Below are 17,799 nucleotides of genomic sequence, written 5' to 3' on the forward strand. Positions count from 1 at the left end.
CCACTCTCCCTAGGGAGCAGCCACTGCAGGTAGGAGGGGCCGGGTCAGGGCTGAGCCCACCTACTTGCTCTAGGGCGATACCACTGCTCCAATCAGAGCTGAGCAGGGACCTGGACCGCGGGTGTTAGGTGTCAGCCACTGGCAGGGGCTCCCTGTAGCTGCCTTCTCCCTCTCCCGGGGGCTGGGAGAGGACAGATCACTTTGGACAGAACACCCCCCTCCAGCTGCCCCGGGCTGGCTGGGAGCTCAGCCAGTGGAAGTCAGGACTAAGTAGGACTTTTGGGCTCCCTATGAGGGTGCTAGGGAGAGGATGGAAAGTCTCCAAAACATCTACAAAAATAAGCACTTTATTAAACAAATTCTCAGCGGGATGGGGCTTCCAGAGGCGTCACTGGGCCGCACTGTTGAAGTTTGTATCATTGGGGATGTGGGGCTGAAAGAAACTATCCAGGACCTGCTGGCCTGGGCTCAGCTTTTTCTGGCTGGACAGAGTGGATCTTTTGGAACCCTGTGCAGAAGCCAAGAGAAGCAGGCACTGAGGGGGCAGCAGAGAATCCTCTCCTTCCATCCCTCCCCCCACCCCATGGATCTAGCTCATGTTCTAGCCTGAATGTTGTAAAGCTTCCAGCCTATCTCCAGTAACTACCTCTTCCATCAACTCTAAAAGGCAGCCCAAGGTAATCTTCCTAAGATGCAAATCTGTCTCCTCTCTCCACCTAAAATGCTTCAGTGGCCTGGTGTTCACAGCACTGTCTGGCCTGGGTAGGCCCTGCTGGGCGCTCCAGCTAAACCAAAGGTTCACAGCTCCTTGAGCACTGCAAACCGCACCATGCCCACCTGTGCTCACATTACTCTTGGGCCTGGAAAGAACATCCTTCCTGCTGATCCTCTCCCAAACCTGGAAATAATGATTCATTTCTAGGGCCCAGATTACCAGCCACTTCTTCCCAGCAGCCTTTCCTGATCCTTGCTTCCCAGAGAGAACTGACAACTTTCTAGCTCATATCCCACAAAACCTAGCACAAACATTTCACACACTTGTGACACTATTCTGTATCATTTGCTCTTGTCCCCTCTGCACCCTGGACCCCAGACTGTAAGCTCTTCAGGTGAAGAACTATTCCTCTCCCCCCGTTGAGGCCTGGAGTGGAGAATGTTCACCCAAACATGTGTCATTTAACTCACTGAAAACCCATGGATCCGGGCCTGGAGAGAGATGGCAGGGTGAGGGCCAAGAGACTCACCTTGCAGGTCCCCGGCTGTTGGCCCTCATACACGCGGAACACCTACCAAGAAGAGAGGGGGAAAGTGCAGGGCTGGCATCTTCCCCCAGAGAGCCAGACCCGTGTTCTGTCCTCAATTTCACGCCCCAGCACTTTTGCTTAAAATATGCCTTTCTTTTTTCCTGTTTACGTAGTAATAGGTTCAAGTAGAACGTGTAGGTAACACAAAAAAGTACAATGAAAACAACAAAGGTAGTGCCTTTTTCATGGCGGCAGAGACAGCTGCAGTGTGAAACTCCTCCCGGGTCAGCCAGCGAGCGCCAGGTGGTGCGACAGTCACCGGGGTCTGCCCTTCCAGGGCCAGACCATATACTTGATATGTCAGCTTGATGTGAGAGAAGGTGTGGACCACCTAGGGGGAGGGCCAAGGGGCTGAAACAGGCCTGTGGATGTGGCCACAAAAGCCATCATTCCTGGCCCCTCCACTGCTCACTCACCTGCCCAAGGTGCTGGAGGCGGGTGGCCGGGAGGGGCCCGGCCCAATTCTGCAGTTCCTGCAGCAAGGCCCTGCGCTGATGCTGCCCTGAGGGCTCCGTGGTCACAGATGGGAACTCCCACAGTCCTGCCAGCAGACCTGAGCAGGAGGACAGCCAGGTGTGGTTTAGGTCTTAGCTGCTGACTCTTCCATTTCTCCCTTCTTGCTCATGCCACTGCCCACCACTCCTGGGATCCAGGTACCTGAGTTGGGCCTCTGCACCAGCAGAATTCGGGCACCCCCAAGGGCCCTGGGCTGCTCCAGAACACAAGTGGCAGAGCACTCCTCCCTGGGGGGCTTGCGGCTGGCCTTTCTGGGAAAGTTGGCCACTCCCAGGCTCTGGTCCCAGGGCTCTGAGGGAGGCGCGCAGAGCTGGCACTGTCCAGTGTTGGGAGCTGGGAACAGAGATCCCCGAGCCCCACTCAGGCCAGGTGGACTTAGGTGCCAAGCACAGAGAGCAGGCCTTGGCCCAGCTGTGCTGAGTACAGCTGTGCAAACTGTACTCAGTTTGTAGCATGAACTGGAGTGAGGCTTCTACAGGCAGCTTCTTGACAGTGCAGGGAAGGGCTGGGGCTGGGGCTGGGGCTGGCACTCACCACACTCCTCCACATCAGCACTGCCTGGCAAGCTCTGTGAGGCTGAGAGCTGCTCCCGCTCCACCTGAGGGGCACAAAGCAGGATGTCATGGGGCAGGGGTCACTCCCTAGGACCCCTGACTACCCCTTCCCCAGATGGCTCACTTTCTGGCGTGCCTGGCACAGGCTCTGCACGGGGCACTGGCTGCAGAGTGGGTGCTGCGGGGTGCACACTGTGGCCCCCAGCTCCATGGCTGCTTGGTTAAAGTCCCCTGGCCGGGTTGGGTCTACTAGCTGCTGGGCTAGACTCCTAAAAGAAGGCAACATTGCTGTGAGCCAAAGACCCTTTGGAGACACCCTTCCCAATCTCCCTCATTATCCTAATATCCTACCAGAGCTGCTGGGAGACAAAGGTGCTGCTGGGATCAGCACCAATGGCTCGGACACGGCAGAGCACCCGTACTACATTTCCATCCACCACACCGACTGCCTGGCACAGAGAAGTCCAGGAGTCAGCCTGGTCTGGGAAGAAGGAAGGCAGGTATGCACAAAGAGGGGGTGGGCTATGAACTTACCTGGCCAAAGGCAATGGAAGCAATGGCTCCGGCTGTGTACCGCCCCACACCAGGCAGGAGCCGCTGCAGAGTCTCTGCTGTATGTGGCACGTGGCCCCCTAGCTCCTCTACCACCTGATTAGGGTGGGAAGGTTCAAGGTTATGAGATACTGGAGGCCCCAGGGCCCCACTCTCTCTGCCACCCCCTTACCTTCCGGGCTCCCTCCTGCAGCCGCCGGCCTCGAGAGTAGTAGCCTAGGCCAGCCCAGAGCTGGTTCACCTCCTGTGGGTAGAGTCAGAGGTCTGAGAGATCAGTGGTCAGTCCTTGGTTGTCCCCATTCCCCCTACCGTAGGGTGGCTCTCACCTCCAGGGAGGCACTGGCCAGGTCCTGCAGGGTTGGCCACTTCTACAGCCCGAAGGCATGCAAAAAGAGATGAGGTCAAGGGTGAGGGAAGTGAAGGAAGCCTTCATTACCCCCATCCCAAAGGATAGGCTCTCATCTGGGGTCCGGCCCATGACCCTCCCCTTCCTTCCCTGAAGTCACCTGCATCCATCGGGTATAATAGTTGATCACCGTGGCAACCTGGGTCTGCTGCAGCATGACCTCTGAGACCCACACTAGGGGAGAGGAGTTGGCGTGAGGGCACTGCTGACCTGCCCTGCTCCTAGCCCACAGCTTCTAGACCTCAGACCTGAGGGTGTCCAGGTAAAGCAGCCCTGCTCTCAGGAGAAGTACTCACCAGCATATGCCCGCCTGTCCAGGTCCACCTCACTCTCTGCCTGCCAATACAATTCCAGATGGGGATTTAGTGTGGAAGCAGCTGCGTGCCAGCCTCCCACCCCACAGTGCCTGTCCATCGCCTGCCTACCAGCCTTCTCCAGGGTAGGTCCCGCTTCTCTTGGTCGTACCAGCTCAGCAGACTCTCCCGGAAGACTGTGACCTCAGCTGTGTCTCTGAATAGATGGTACGGGGAGACGGAGGCCTGCAATACCACCTCCTTCTGCTGCCCGGCCAGGCCTGCTGGGGCCTCAGGAAACTCAGGGATTGTCCCCATATAGGCTGTGCACCAGGACCCCAGGCACTGCAGCCTGGTTGCAGTCTGCTCCCATTTAGGGCTTCCTCCACAGCGCCCACCCCCTCCCCCCAAGCTTGCTTAAGCTTAGGAGCTAGAGTCAGACCAGAGTTCTCCAGCTGTGTGTAGCCTTAGCCAAGTTTCTGGTCTTAATTTTCCCAAGGAGGTACTGCTGGCTCCTTGTCTCTGGGTTATAATGAAAAGCCAACAGTTTCAGCAAAGCATAATGTATACCTGTGCAGGTCTTTCCCATTTACAAAACACTTTCAGGCTGATAAAATCATTTGACTCCATGAAGGAGGAAGGAGGAAATGCATAGGCTACTGCTCCATTTCACTGGTAAGAAAGCAGCCATTCAGAGCAATTATTCCAAAGTCACATAGCAAATCAGATCCTTAATTAGTCCCTTAATGCCTTGATACATACCATGTTCCCTTCCCAGCCTGAATGTGCCCCCTTTCATGGCCAATAAAACCAGCCCTTGAGTCTTTGACTAACACCAAGCTCCTCACCATTAGGGGCAGAAGGCTTGACCTGGCTGCTGCTGAGGGCACATATCTCCCTTCCCTCCTGGCTGGATGCCTGCTTCCTGCAACGACTTCCCACAGCTGCTCGTAGTTTCTTCATGATGGCCTAGAACAGAAAGGCCCAGCCAAAGTAGTCAGTCACAATGAGGCCAAATCTTGGGGCCCTGCAGGGGATACAGCCACCTCCCTCCCTAACCATTCATATAGAGCGTCTAGCTTTTCTCAAGTACTCTCCAGATGCTCATGGGTTTGCTCTTGGCTGGCTGTGGCACTGAGGTACGATCAGTGCAGCTGAGCTTCTGCAAGTGGCCTCAGAGTGACCAGCGCTAGTACAGTCCTGGAGACAAACAAAATAAGAGGCCAGGGCTGGCCTGGGTCAAGGATCAAGCCTCCTGTTTGGGAGCACCTGTGTATCCCTGATGCTTATTGTGACTGGGTGTGTGGACAGCAGTTCTTTAGGTGTGTCTAGGAGCAGGGGGGTGGGTAGGAGGTTTCTCTGCTTAGATATGTAGCACATTTACACTGAAACAGCCGTTAGCAGTCATCTAGTCAAATCTTCATTCTATAGAAAGGAGAAACCAAGGATCAGAGAGGGAAAAAGATTTGCCTGAGAGCAGATGGCAAGTCAGAAGTGGAAGAGAGATGAGCTATTTTTATTCCTAATCTTTTCTTGATCTAGTAAATCACAGCTGGCTGGCCATGAGTAATACATCTGGTGGATCTTCACTGCTCCCTTACTGTTCTTCTGGCTGCCTTTTCTCTAACAGCTAAAGTAGCTAACAGTTAGTGAGTGCTTACTATACGCCAGACCCTATGCTAAGTGCTTTACCAGATCTCCCACTCAAACTCCTGACGACTCCATGAGGTACGTTCTAGTAGAATCATGCATCCCCTAATGATGGGGATATGTTCTGAGATATGCGTTAGGTGATTTCATCGTTGTGCGAACATCATAGAGTGTACTTACACAAACTTAGGCAGTATGTAGCCTACTACACACCTAGGCCATATGGTACTAATCTTATGGGACCACCATCGTATATGAGGTCTGTCGTTGACCCAAATGTCGTTATGTGGCACATGACTGTATTACTTCCATTTTAGTTATGAAGAAACTGAGGCTTGTAGAGATTAAGCCACTTGTCCATTCAAACCCAAAATGTCTGCCTCCAGATCCTGCAATCTTAGGCTCTGCTATACTGCAGTTCCTGCTGAGCCTCTGGTTCAAACTCTCTTCTCAAACTTTTGACTTCATCACCTCATTGTCATCAAGAGTTTGCTTCCTCCTTGAGAGAAAAAAATGAATGCACAAACTTACCTCCATCTGTACTTTCCTTCTCCTTTCCCCCATTATATGAAGGAATGGTCCCTCCTCCTAAATTGTCTGAGCTCAGGGTCCTGCTCCTCCAATCCCTCCCGCATGACCCACTCTCTTCCCCTTCATAGCCAAACCTCCTTCACCAAACTCTCTTACTTCCATAATTCATTCTACAATCCATTCTCCAAAGAGTAAGGCAATCTTTTAAGACATGATCATGTCATTTTCTTACTTAAAGTCTTCAATGGCTTCCCACTAATGTGTTGAACAAATATTTATGGACTGCCTACTATGTGTCAAGCATTTTTAGGTACTTGAAATACTTCAGTAAATAAAACATCAAAGTTTCCTGCTCTCATGGGACTTATATTCTAGTGGGGCAGACAATAAATAATACACATAATAAGTAAATTATATAGGATAATAGGTGATAAATGCTAAGAAGAAAATAGAGGTGAAGGGGATAAGGAGTGGTGGGGGGTGGAATATTGCAATTTTAAAGAACGTGGTCAAGGTGAGCTTTATTAAAATGACATTTGACCAATGCCTCAAAGCTGTTGAAGGAGTTAGCCATGTGGATACCTGTGGGAAAGGCATCCTAAGAAGGAGCTAGTGCAAAGGCCGTAAGGAAGGTGACTGGTGTGTTTGTAGAACAAGCCAGAATGGTTAGAAAGGAACGAGGAGGGGGTGAATAGTAGGAGATGAGGTCTGAGAGGTAAAGAAGGTGGGGGAACACAGGATCAGAAAGTACCTTGTAGGCCACTGGAGGACTTGGGCCGTCACACTCATTGCTCTTGGACAGAAGCCAATCCTCTTAATATAGCCTTATAGGCTCCAAAGGCCCGCTTGCCTCATCCTCTTGCTCACTATGCTCCAGCCATGTTTGCCTGAAAGAGTTGCTTCAATCCCCAAGAGTCGGTCCACCTTGAGACCTCATTTAATCCACTTCCTCTGCTTGGACAGCTCTTCTCCTATGCTTTATCTAACATCTACTCATTCTTCAGGTCTTGACTTAAATGTCCAAATCAGGTCCCCCCAGTCTTACCCTCTCATGTACTTCTCCAGTGTTTCTCTTATACCAATTGTAATTTCACATTTATTTGTGATTCTTTGATCAGTGTCCGCTTCCCTCACTTGACCGTCAAACTCCATGAGAGCAAGGGCTGGGTCTCTTTTGTTGACTGTTGTGTCCCCAGAGCTGAGCACAGTGCCAGGTAAATTGTATACAATGAATACTTGTTAAATTAATTAATGGGATGAAGAATAGTAAAAAGAAATTTTCGGTTTTCTAGAATGGAAGAAATCCAAACAATTCTGAATAACGATGAAAAGTACTCAGTAGACAGAGAAAGGTTGAAGATGAACTAGAAGCAGTGAATAACCAAGAAGAAAGGGTTGAGAGTCCTTAGTGAGCCGAGGGGATGGGAACTGGAGCCCTTGGAAGAGGAATGGTCTCCAGCAGGGACACCTCTCTCACGGCAGCAGGAGTCACGTCCAATCACCCTCTAGGTCAACTATACCACCTGATTGCTTACAATTTGTCCCTTCCTCGCCGCTCCTACTGCAGAGCCTTAATTCAAGTCCTTATTATCACTTGCCTGGATTATTTCAAAAGCTTCCCTGCTAGCCGGTCGCTCTCACCCCTCTGCAGCCTCGTCTCGTGCCCCTTCCCTCGCCTTTCACTTCCTGAAGTGCGGTGAGCTCTCCATCCTTCCGGGGATCTTGCCCATTCCCAGAATAGCCTTCTTTCCCCCACACCGCCCTGTCCTTGCTTAACTCCTCTGCGTACTTTAAGCTTAGCTCAGGCAGCGCCACCTCCTCTGAGGACCCCCACCCTACCCCAGGGCCGTGTAGATGAATACGGCGTAAAGTCAGTGCCCACGTTCCCGCCATCGTGCAAGCAAAGAAATTACCTCCCGCTCAATCTCCTGCACCCGGCTCCCAGACGCACTCCCGGGGCGTGGCTCGGGCCAATCCGGGCGGTGATCCGAACCGCGCCAACCAATAGGTTCTCAGTGCGTGCCGGACCGACTCCTGCGCGCCAGACCCGGGAGGTCTGAACGGAAGTCCGACCCATCGGCGACTCCGAGGGCGACGGCCCGCCCCCACCCCAGACTGCAGAAGTCGCGCCCCGAGACGAAGCGGAAGTCCCGCGTACCCACAGAGTATTCAGGCGAGGGGCGCGCGGTATCATGGCCGCCGACAGTGACAATGGCGCAGTCTCAGCTCCAGCGGTCTCTGACGGTGAGTGGCTTCCTGGGGGCTACCTGAAAGGCCTGTGCGCTCTGAGGAGGAGAAGGCTTCGGGCTCATACTTCTAGAAACTGAGCTCAAGTTTTAGAGGACTAGCTCCTTCTTTCTGAACCATTCACGAGAAGACTACAAGTCCCGGTGTGCACCGCAGCTCGGGCTGCAAAAGCCTGGCGCGTTGGGAGCATAGTCAGGGCATGTCGGGAGACGTAGTCTGGAGCTCATGGCTTTGTTAAGTGGGGCAGTTTGGGAGTTGTGGTCCAAAGGAAGTGTGACGTATTGGGAGCTCTGTTATAGGGCTTTCTTTATCAGACTCCGGGCCATACTGCCTACTTCCGCTTGTGGCTGCTGGAGCACCCTGTGAACAGTAGTATGGAGCCTTGTGGGATATTAAGCAAGCTGAACTCCTCAAGTTCTGCAAAATGTTTCCTACAGGGCCGGCCCAGCGGCTTAGCGGCTAAGTGGGCGGCTGCGCTACTGGCGGCCGGGCTTCAGATCCCCGGCACGCACCGACGCAGGGCTTCTCCGGCTATGCTGAGGCAGCGTCGCACATATAGCAACTAAGAAGGATGTGCAACTATAATATACAGCTATCTACTGGGGCTTAAAAAAAAAAGGAGGAGGACTGGCAATAGATGTTAGCTCAGAGCCGGTCTTCCTCAGCAAAAAGAGGAGGATTAGCATGGATGTTAGCTCAGGGCTGATCTTCCTCACAAAAAATATATATATATTTCCTACAGGATGTTGGAAAAAGGAACCTCACAGATCATCTAGTCCAACCTTCCTGTTCTACGGATTGTAATGCTGAGGGGGAAGTAATTTTCCCCAAGTCTCACATAAGCCACTGGAAGACCCAGGCTTTCTCTCCCCAAATTCAAGGCACTGTTCACTCTAAGGCCTTTGTGTAGAGCATGTGTGATACAAAAGCTTGAGAGGAAAGCTGCCGGGTTTTGCCTTAATGGACACTGACCCCCAGCCCCACCCTGCCCCAGCCATGGGCTAGCTTAGTATCTGTTCCCCTGGGCTCTTGCCTGAGCATTAACATCCATCACCCTCCTTACCCCCAGGTGGTATCAGCAAAAGCACAAAGTCTGGGGAGGAGCTAGTAGTCCAGGTTCCCGTCGTGGATGTGCAAAGCGACAACTTCAAGGAGATGTGGCCATCCCTCCTGCTGGCCATAAAGACAGCTAGCTTCGTGGCTGTGGACACGGTGAGGGTTCAGGAACGGGGAGGGCAGGTGATTGTGAAAGGGCTGGTGTTGGGGACCTAATACAACTCTCCCTTTATCCACCCATAGGAACTGAGTGGGCTTGGGGACAGGAAGAGTTTACTGAATCAGTAAGTATAAGTCCTGATCTCTTTAGTCCCAGCCTTGGCAGGAGGGGCAGACCTCAACTCTGGAGTAGAGGTCACAGGCCTGGGTGGTTTGGGTGCTTCATGAGGCTAACTCCCAGCCACAGCCACCCCCAAACCCAACCCCAAGGTGCATCGAGGAACGTTACAAGGCCGTGTGTCATGCTGCCAGGACCCGTTCTATCCTCTCCCTGGGCCTCGCCTGCTTTAAGCAGCAGCCAGACAAGGTATGAGCTGATCTCACCTCCATCCAAGTCTGTGGCTGGGGAGAGGAGGGTTGAGATCCTGGGGAACATCAGGTGTGAGGGTTTTTTTCTTCCAAGTCTTGATGTAGCAGACACTCTTTCTCTCCCAGAGTGAACACTCATACCTGGCCCAGGTGTTCAATCTGACCCTGCTGTGCATGGAGGAGTATGTCATAGAACCAAAGTCTGTGCAGTTCCTGGTACAGCATGGCTTCAACTTCAACCGGCAGTATGCCCAGGGTATCCCCTACCACAAGGGCAATGACAAGGTAGGCCTCCAGCCCTGAGACTGCACCTTCTGTGACTTCATTTCTTCCTACCCTAGGCTGGGTGCGTGGGGAGGATCTGCTTCTTAGGGAGTATGGGAAATCACTAGTGACAGGGCTGGGGAAACAAGACTAATACATTGGTGAATAGCATTTGGTTAGGCAGGGAGGGAGAGCTTTCCAGGTGGGGGAGCCTGAAATAAGTGTCCTGTGAAAGAGGCTCCCTAGGGGATTCTGTCATTCCCGATGACCCCTTTCTTTCTACCCAGGGTGATGAGAGCCAGAGCCAGTCAGTGAGGACACTGTTCCTGGAGCTAATCCGGGCCCGCCGGCCCCTGGTTCTACACAATGGTCTTATAGACTTGGTGTTCCTGTACCAGAACTTCTATGCACACCTACCCGAGAGCTTGGGAACCTTCACTGCTGACCTATGTGAAATGTTCCCAGCTGGCATTTATGACACCAAATATGCTGCTGAATTTCATGTCCGCTTCGTGGCCTCCTACCTAGAATATGCCTTCCGGAAATGGTGAGGGACTAGTTGAGGGAAAGGGGTGGGGCCTGGTATAAGCCTATTTCATTCACTTAAGGTTATTGAGCACCTACCACGTGCCAGGCAGTTTTAGGTGCTGAGGAGTCAGCAGTGAACAAAACAGACAAAAGGTCTGCTCTCATGGAGCTTGTATGCTAGTGGACCAATACCCTCTTGCGCCATTGCAGTGAACGGGAAAATGGGAAGCAGCGGGCAGCTGGCAGCCCACACCTTACCCTGGAGTTCTGCAGCTACCCTTCTAGTATGAGGGCCCATATTGACTACCGCTGCTGCATGTCCCCCACAACCCACCGTCCTCATTCCACCAGCGTCTGTGATAACTTCTCGGTGAGAACACCCACCCATTTCCTGGGGGAGGGGAGTTCTGATGCCTGGAACCCCTCTAAGCCTCTTTCTTATCTCTAGGCTTATGGCTGGTGCCCCCTGGGATCACAGTGTCCTCGGTCCCATGATATTGACCTTATAATTGACACTGATGAGGCTGTGGTGGAAGACAAGCGGCGACGGCGACGACGTAGGGAAAAACGGCAGAGGGCTTCATTGGGCCTGCCTGGGAAGCAGATCTCTGGGGAAGCTGAGGATGGTCCTCCCATGAAGCAGGTCTGTGAAGATGGCCTCAAGGCTGAGGAGATTGAGCAGGAGGTGGCTGAGGATAAGACTAGGAACCATCCTGGCTCTGAGCAAAGTCACAAAAATGACTTGGAGATGGGACTTAAAAGAAGACCTGAAACAGCTGACATGGCTACCTTAGAAGTGCCAGGGAGTCAAGCCAGTCCTAACGCAGTGCCTGGGGATGGACTGCATCGGGCTGGTTTCGATGCCTTTATGACAGGTTATGTGATGGCCTATGTGGGAGTGAGCCAAAGACCCCAGCCCTTTAGCTCCGGACCCTGGCTACCTGAATGCCACAACAAGGTATACCTGAGTGGCAAAGCTGTACCCCTCACAGTGGCCAAGAGCCAGTTCTGCCGTTCCTCCAAAGCCCACAACCAGAAGATGAAGCTGGCTTGGGGCAGCAGCTGACCCAACTTCTACCTAGCACTCAGGGCCTAGGAAGAGAACCTGAGGGTAGAACAGAGAGGTCTGGGGTCCCTCTTCTGTGAAAGTCCTACTACAGAGTTGGGGGGTAGTCCTGGCAGAGACTGCTGCATCGCTCCTGGACCTTCTCCTTTACCCCAGAGGCTGAGGAATAAAGGTATAAGTAAGAAGGCAGACTGGCAGACCAGCACCTGTAACACCGACTTTATTTTTAAATCTGAAAATGTCTTGGGAAAGTTTTACAAAAAAAATCAACAGAAACAAGTTATGAAAATATTTGACTAGCTTCATCTTTGGTTATTTCTTATTGCGGCTCTGAAAGGACAGACTGTTCCCATAGCTCCAGCAGGAAGGGAAGAAAATCAGTCCATGTACAAACCATTTAACCAATTGGGTATATCACGTTGACAAATACATAGAGTAGGCCCTAGGCCTACAAAACCACCCCCACTCCCAACCACCAGGCTGAAAGTCTTATAGGGCAGAACATTAAGACTCCTTCATAAATAGATTAATCAACTGGAAGAGATCTTTGAATAGGTTAGCTAAGAGCCATGACCACCACGCTGCCTTGCCCTCCCCTTGCATAGAAATGTAGTGACGTGGTTTGATCGTGCAGTAAGTGCAAACAGCAATTATTCAAGTGTCTTAGACATACTGGCAAGAAGCGCCCTAGTCTTCAGGTCTGAGAAATAGCCATGCCCAAGGGCTTCCTGGTCAGCTTCAGGTTCCATCCAGTAGCTTATATGCCCCAGGGAAAGGGCAAGGGACAGACCTGGGGTAAGAGAACCTGGGGTAACAGCTGCCGGCCTGTTCAAACTAGAACTAGGAGTCCTCTGGTCCTGTCTGGAGAAGTGCACTGGGGAGTCGGGTGGGAGCCAGAGCTTGCTGGGTTTCAGAGGCTTAGTATCAGCTGTTGACCCCAACCAGGAAGGCCTGTCACTGCTGCCTCCCCTCTCATACACAGCCATTGGGCACTAGAAGCCCCAAAGTTGAGCCTGGCTTGGCCTAACCTGCCTGCTCTGGGAAGAGTCAAGGCTGTGCACCAAGGGGGCCCTATGGCTTCAGCTGAAGGCCCATCCCCAAGGTGAGGCAAGGATTAACCCCCCTCACCCATCCTGCTCTCCCTGGGTTTTCAGGCCTATGCCTGACACAGAGAAGGGAACTGGAGGCAAGCCTCTTGGTCTTTCTTCTTCTACCTCCATTTCCTCAGAGGCACCTGCAAGGCATGGACTGGCCTCCTGGGGCCTGGGCCCAAAACCATTTTCTTCCTGGGGACTGGAGCAGTCCATGGCCTCGTGGGCTGGAGCAGCTGGTAGGGCAGATGCTCGGAATGGTGGGATCTCTCTTACTCTGTACTTGAGGCTACTGAGGCGTGGTGGGGGCCCATCAGATAGTGCTTCTTCTCGGCCCATAAATGGACAGGCTTCTTGATGCAAGAACTCTGGTGAACCAGGCAAAGAACGCCACCGGCGAGCAGGTGGGGCCAGGGGCTCCTGCCAGTCAGCCACGGGCATAGTTCCAGGCCCTGGTGCATCCAGGTCAAACACCAGGGAGATGACAGACTTGCTGGGCAGGTCAAAGAACTTGATCTTGCCACCCTTGAGGTCCTGGCGAGCACTGAAGGGGTTGATTTTGGGCGTGCGGGCAGCATCACCTTGTTGTGGCCGGTAGTGGGGGTCCAAGACATTCACTGTCTTACGGGAGAAGATGTCTGACTGGCTCCGAGACAGCCAGATAGTACGTCTTGGGCGTGGGGACTTGGGAGGGATCTTGTCATCTAGTGAACTCAGTCGCTTCACCCCAGGCCCTTTCTCCAAGAGTCCTGAAGAAGAGTCAGGGTTACTCTCACTTGTCATACAAATAGAAGCAACACTTTGTACCACAAAGTGTTTTCACTCGGGAAAGCAAAGTAGGTACTGTTGTCTGCATTTCACCAATGAGAAAACAGAGTCAAAGGGAGACAATATGCTAAGTCACAACTCTTTGAGTTCAGCACTTTTTCCATTATCCCCTGCCCCTCCGCCTTTCTTCTGGACATGGGATCCTGCAATCACAGCCCTAGAAGGGAAGGCCCCACATCCTAATTTCCTCCCTTGGGGTCAGATTCGATATTCTAGTCTAATCTCTTACCCTTGGCTGGGGTCTGCAGCTTCCTGTCCCTCTCCAGCTCTTCCTCCTGTAGGCGGCTCAGAATTTCCTCCAGCGTCTTCTCAATCTCCACAAAGGATGGGCGCAGTTTGGGGTCCATCTGTAGTCATCCATACCAGCAATTCGCCCTGCCCTCCTATCTTCCACCCCAAGGATGGCATTTGAGTCTGTTTCTGCTATCTTTTAAGATTCAGATGTGCAGCTAAGAGGTCTTTTCTGAAGGCCCAGACCATGAAGGTGATTCCCAGAGCTAAGGTCAGGAATTGTCTAATAAGTTATTGTCTATTACCCTTCCCTGTCTCAGCACACTTTCTGTGTGTGTCTTATCCCTGTTTGGCACAGAACCCTCCAAAAGGGTATACTCACATCGGTTTGTTCTATTCTTCCTTGAGTTCTGCCATTAACATGTTTCTGGGAGCTACCTGGACAAAGCCTAGCTACCCCTTGGTCGTAAGGGGTAGATCCAGTCCCAGAGCTGTGCAAACTAAAGGCTAACAAACTTTCCCATGGGCGTTTGGACCAGCGGGACCCACAGTTCAACTAAAACCTGACCAGAGTTCCATGAACACCCAAGGCAAAGGGTAGTGGGTCTACTCTGCAGGCTGAGGATTGGATAAAACAAAGCAATTCTCTTTTCCTTGGTCCAGAGCTCTGGAGAATCTGGCAGGCCCAGAGGAGGGGACATGGGTACTGTCACTCATCAGTGAAAATAAGATGCCTCATGAGGCTAATTAGCAGCCTCTCCCTACAGTCCTAACCAGGTGAAAAGGGTTCAGCTAGCCACTGACCAAAGCCAGGGGGGAAAAGACACTCACATTACAGCAGTTGAAGGTGAGCTGCAGAAAATCTGGAGGACAGTCTCCCACCATGTGCTGGAAAGCGTCATAGTCCAGCCCGAAGTTCTGTAGATGGGTATGGTGGAGAGGGAACAAAGGACATGGGTAGACAGGTCATTAATCCCTTCACCCATCCTGGCCTGCTCAGAAGGAGAGGCTGGGAACTGCCCCTGAGAAGCAGCCACAGAGACTAAGTTCCAGCAACTTCACCCAAAGAACAAAGCAGTTCCATAGCCTCAAAAGCAGCCCCATCCCAGTGGCACTGATCCCCAAGCCTGCAGCTCACCTCTGTGCGGGGAAGATAGTCCGGATCAGCCTGGATGCGGGCGATGATCTCACAAAGGATGATACCATAAGAGAACACGTCCGCCTAGTGGGTAGTAAGACCTCAGTTTCCCTCTCAGTGGCGTGAGAGGTGGGGTTTCTGCCCCACCAGCCCAAACCTGGGCCCTAATGCCCATATTTCATTCAATTTGTTCACTGGGCAGCTGCCAGATACCAGCCCTGCTCTTGGCAGGAAGGATGTAGATCTTCACCCTGAACATAAAGGGTGATCCTGGATACTTTCTGCTAATAGTGGATTCTAAGAAGAACCAGGCCTTGGGGTCCCCAGACTCACCTTCTCATTGTAGGGCTCATCTCGGAGAACCTCAGGTGCCATCCAGAAGGGTGAGCCCACCACAGCCAGCTTCTCACTCCCCTTGCTGTGGGTGAGATTATATGGAAAATTAGCTTGCCACTGGCTGGCGCAATGGGATATCTGACCATTGGGAACCTCTCTCCCCCAAGGATGAGCACAGACTAGGACTGACTGAATTTAGGGAGCTGAGGTTGAGCTGTGACCAAGTCTTGGCCTCTGGGGAGGAAGCTGAAGTTTTCCCTTTGCCTCAGTCCCTTCTGTGACTCCAGCACCCATTAGGGCTACCCACCTGATGTCAGGGATCTTCTCAGCCAGGCCAAAGTCAGCTACCACTGCAGAGTAACCATTCTCATCCCTCTTTATCAGGCAGTTCTAGGATTCCCAAAGAAGAAGACAACATGGCTCAGAAGTGGGAACCAGCCAGACACAGAGTTACCACTACCCATCCCTGCCATAGGGCACGTTGTCCTCTGCTCCTTAGTGAAACCACTCTCTTATGCTGACACCAGTGGTCAAACCTGGGGGCTCTGACAGCCATGTAAGATGAGTTAGGCCTGGATCTTGGATGGCTACCCTAGGATTCATATCATGCTCCAAACACAAATATTTATCTTTGATTTCTATGTGCTAGCCATGGTTCTAAGTGCCAGAGATACCTCAATGAACAGAAACTCTTGTCCTCTTGGAGCTTACAATCTAGTGGAGGAAGACACACTATCAGGCCCCTGGCCTCCCTTCCTCCTTTCCTCAGAATGCATAGACCCAAACACCAGGCGTGACCTTGCCAAGTAATGTCAGCATAGGACAAGCGCCCAAGCCTACAGTAACTTTCACTGCCCACAGGATCACAACCAACCTCCTCTCTGGCATTAAAAGTCTATGATCTAGCTCTAACCAACTGTCCTACACTTTCTCCCCTCTGCCCCTGGTGCGGCTATGCACACATCTTCATCCAAACTCCTCAGAGACAAGCTTGACTTGCAAAGCCTGAACAAGCCCTTCAAGCCTTTGCCTTTGTATACTGTTCCCTTGTTTGGAATGTTCTCCCAATTCTCTTTTTCACCTCAGAAAGTTTTATGTGTTTTAAGGCAAGCTACCTTTCCAGTCCTGTCTTCTCCAGCTCTCACCTTCATCTCTCTCTCATCTCAACTCCTTTAACTCCTCCTCTATGCCACTTCCTCTTACAGTCCAGCAGAGACCCTATCAGCAAGGCAGGAGCAAGTTCTGGTTTGGGCCTTCCTCACAGTATGCAATTCATGAGAGAGGCTCAGGACGTGCTCACTGAACAAATCCTGCTGTTTCCAGAGAAAGGATGAACCCAAATGACTTGTAAATAAACAGAAAGCAGCAACAAGCTCTCCCCAAATAGCTGCATTCAAAATAGCCCTACACTACTCTGGCTCATGAAGCACCTCACTCCACCCCACTTCCTCCAGATGCAGCACAGAGTAGGGATCCTTGGCTCACAGGGACATTTCTGGGGCCAGCAAGGCCCTATCTGACCCAAACCAGCCCTCCCTCCTCCTCACCAGCCTTGGCATCCAGTTTCCCAGGCATCGTCAAGTCACCTCCTGCGTCCTCCACATCAGGTACAAATCGGTCCCTTACTCTGGCCTTGACATGATCACACTATTCTCTCTTGCCTTGAGTTGGTTTCATCACATCCTCTCCTACCCCAGATCCCAGGTAGACGTGCACCATCTCTGGCTTCCAAGTAGGACCATCCTTGTTCTTGTCCTGGCTTTGGCCCTCCCATCAGTCCTGCTGGCTCGGCATCCCCCAGCTGCCTGACTGATTGTCTGTGAGAAGATGCGCCTAAGCCAGCTTGCCTATTACATGGCGGTAGCCCAGGCTATAGGGCACCTGCCTGTGAGGCAGTGGCAGCTCAGATCTGTCACCTATTTTGCTCCCTTCCTCCTATTTCACCAACAACTCAGGCTCCTGTCTCCAAGGCCCAGTCTAAAGTCCTATTGACTATTTGCTTTATAGCCCTCAGAAACAACCCTGTTAAATTCAGCTTGGGAGCAGCAAGTAAGGAACAGAACATGGCCACAGCACACTGCCCTTGTCAGAGTGGTTTAGTTTCCACCCCATCTTCACATTCATGAAGACCTACTGTTCACTCACTGCAAACCACCCATCTGGGAATAAGTGACTTCACAGTAGCTTCTCTGAGCAGCTGAGAAATGGCTAAGGCAGGGACGAGCAGGGCGTCAAAACACGGGCTAAGGCTGCCTCGCCCAGTCTGCCTCTGGTCTGGAGTATGACCACTGCCTCTTTTAAAGCTTCTCCACAGCCAAGAGTTGAGCATTGGAGCCAAAGACAAAGAAGGGATAGTGAAAACCAAAAGAGCTAAACTTCAGGAGTCTGTATCTGAGGTAATAAGGAAAATGGGGAGGGGCCCTGACCAGGATAAGCCCCTATAGGGTTTTCCAAAAAACTCCTGAGCCTGCCCTTAATGGGGTCTAGGCCAGTGAGGCTTAGCTGGTAATACTTGCTGTTTTTACTTCCTTATCTCCCACTCATTCTTCACTGGCTTGTGCTGGACGTATTCTCACTGAGGATCCCAGTGAGTTCCATGGCATTAAGCTCAATAGACAAAATTGGTCCTTATATTACTTGATCTTTCTGCTGTTGACATTGCTTATTACGTTCTTCAGCG

At 52.0% G+C, this 17,799-nt stretch overlaps 3 protein-coding genes across 17 annotated transcripts in view; 1 reads left to right on the top strand and 2 right to left on the bottom strand.

The window, feature by feature from the left end:
• Nucleotides 1-326: 326 nt before the first annotated feature.
• Nucleotides 327-8,077, bottom strand: MUTYH (mutY DNA glycosylase). Of its 13 annotated transcripts, none has more exons than XM_058552257.1 (16): nucleotides 7,965-8,077; nucleotides 4,474-4,594; nucleotides 3,758-3,948; nucleotides 3,629-3,668; nucleotides 3,433-3,506; nucleotides 3,253-3,294; nucleotides 3,099-3,170; nucleotides 2,909-3,022; nucleotides 2,726-2,823; nucleotides 2,499-2,643; nucleotides 2,355-2,418; nucleotides 1,962-2,153; nucleotides 1,721-1,857; nucleotides 1,483-1,635; nucleotides 1,245-1,286; nucleotides 327-508 (listed from the first exon to the last, which is right to left on the bottom strand). In XM_058552257.1, exons 1-16 carry the CDS (start codon nucleotides 7,998-8,000, stop codon nucleotides 389-391), a joined length of 1,641 nt encoding a protein of 546 aa, XP_058408240.1. In that variant the 5' UTR covers nucleotides 8,001-8,077; the 3' UTR covers nucleotides 327-388. The 13 variants fall into 13 exon arrangements, with proteins under 13 accessions (XP_058408240.1, XP_058408244.1, XP_058408242.1 ...); XM_058552261.1 differs by lacking the exon at nucleotides 7,965-8,077 and adding an exon at nucleotides 7,720-7,824; XM_058552259.1 differs by lacking the exon at nucleotides 7,965-8,077 and adding an exon at nucleotides 7,646-7,715 and having other exon boundaries at nucleotides 3,758-3,906.
• Nucleotides 7,913-11,786, top strand: TOE1 (target of EGR1, exonuclease). 2 transcript variants are annotated; one of them, XM_058552270.1, is made up of 8 exons: nucleotides 7,913-8,050; nucleotides 9,123-9,265; nucleotides 9,353-9,393; nucleotides 9,539-9,635; nucleotides 9,764-9,922; nucleotides 10,189-10,448; nucleotides 10,640-10,799; nucleotides 10,878-11,786. In XM_058552270.1, the coding sequence occupies exons 1-8, from the start codon at nucleotides 7,999-8,001 to the stop codon at nucleotides 11,493-11,495; spliced, it is 1,530 nt and encodes a 509-aa protein (XP_058408253.1). In that variant the 5' UTR covers nucleotides 7,913-7,998; the 3' UTR covers nucleotides 11,496-11,786. The 2 variants fall into 2 exon arrangements, with proteins under 2 accessions (XP_058408253.1, XP_058408254.1); XM_058552271.1 differs by lacking the exon at nucleotides 7,913-8,050 and adding an exon at nucleotides 8,370-8,425.
• The window catches only part of TESK2 (testis associated actin remodelling kinase 2), a 145,086-nt gene continuing 138,986 nt past the window's right edge, over nucleotides 11,700-17,799 (bottom strand). For both annotated transcript variants that reach the window (XM_058552255.1, XM_058552253.1), the window contains 6 exons: nucleotides 15,427-15,509; nucleotides 15,117-15,201; nucleotides 14,784-14,867; nucleotides 14,477-14,563; nucleotides 13,644-13,761; nucleotides 11,700-13,335 (listed from right to left, as the gene is read on the bottom strand). In XM_058552255.1, coding sequence (XP_058408238.1) covers nucleotides 12,620-13,335; nucleotides 13,644-13,761; nucleotides 14,477-14,563; nucleotides 14,784-14,867; nucleotides 15,117-15,201; nucleotides 15,427-15,509 — 1,173 coding nt within the window. In that variant the 3' untranslated portion in view covers nucleotides 11,700-12,619. The remainder of the gene's footprint in view (nucleotides 13,336-13,643; nucleotides 13,762-14,476; nucleotides 14,564-14,783; nucleotides 14,868-15,116; nucleotides 15,202-15,426; nucleotides 15,510-17,799) is intronic.

This window comes from Diceros bicornis, chromosome 13 (assembly GCF_020826845.1).
Source record: "Diceros bicornis minor isolate mBicDic1 chromosome 13, mDicBic1.mat.cur, whole genome shotgun sequence".
NCBI classification, from domain to species: domain Eukaryota; kingdom Metazoa; phylum Chordata; class Mammalia; order Perissodactyla; family Rhinocerotidae; genus Diceros; species Diceros bicornis.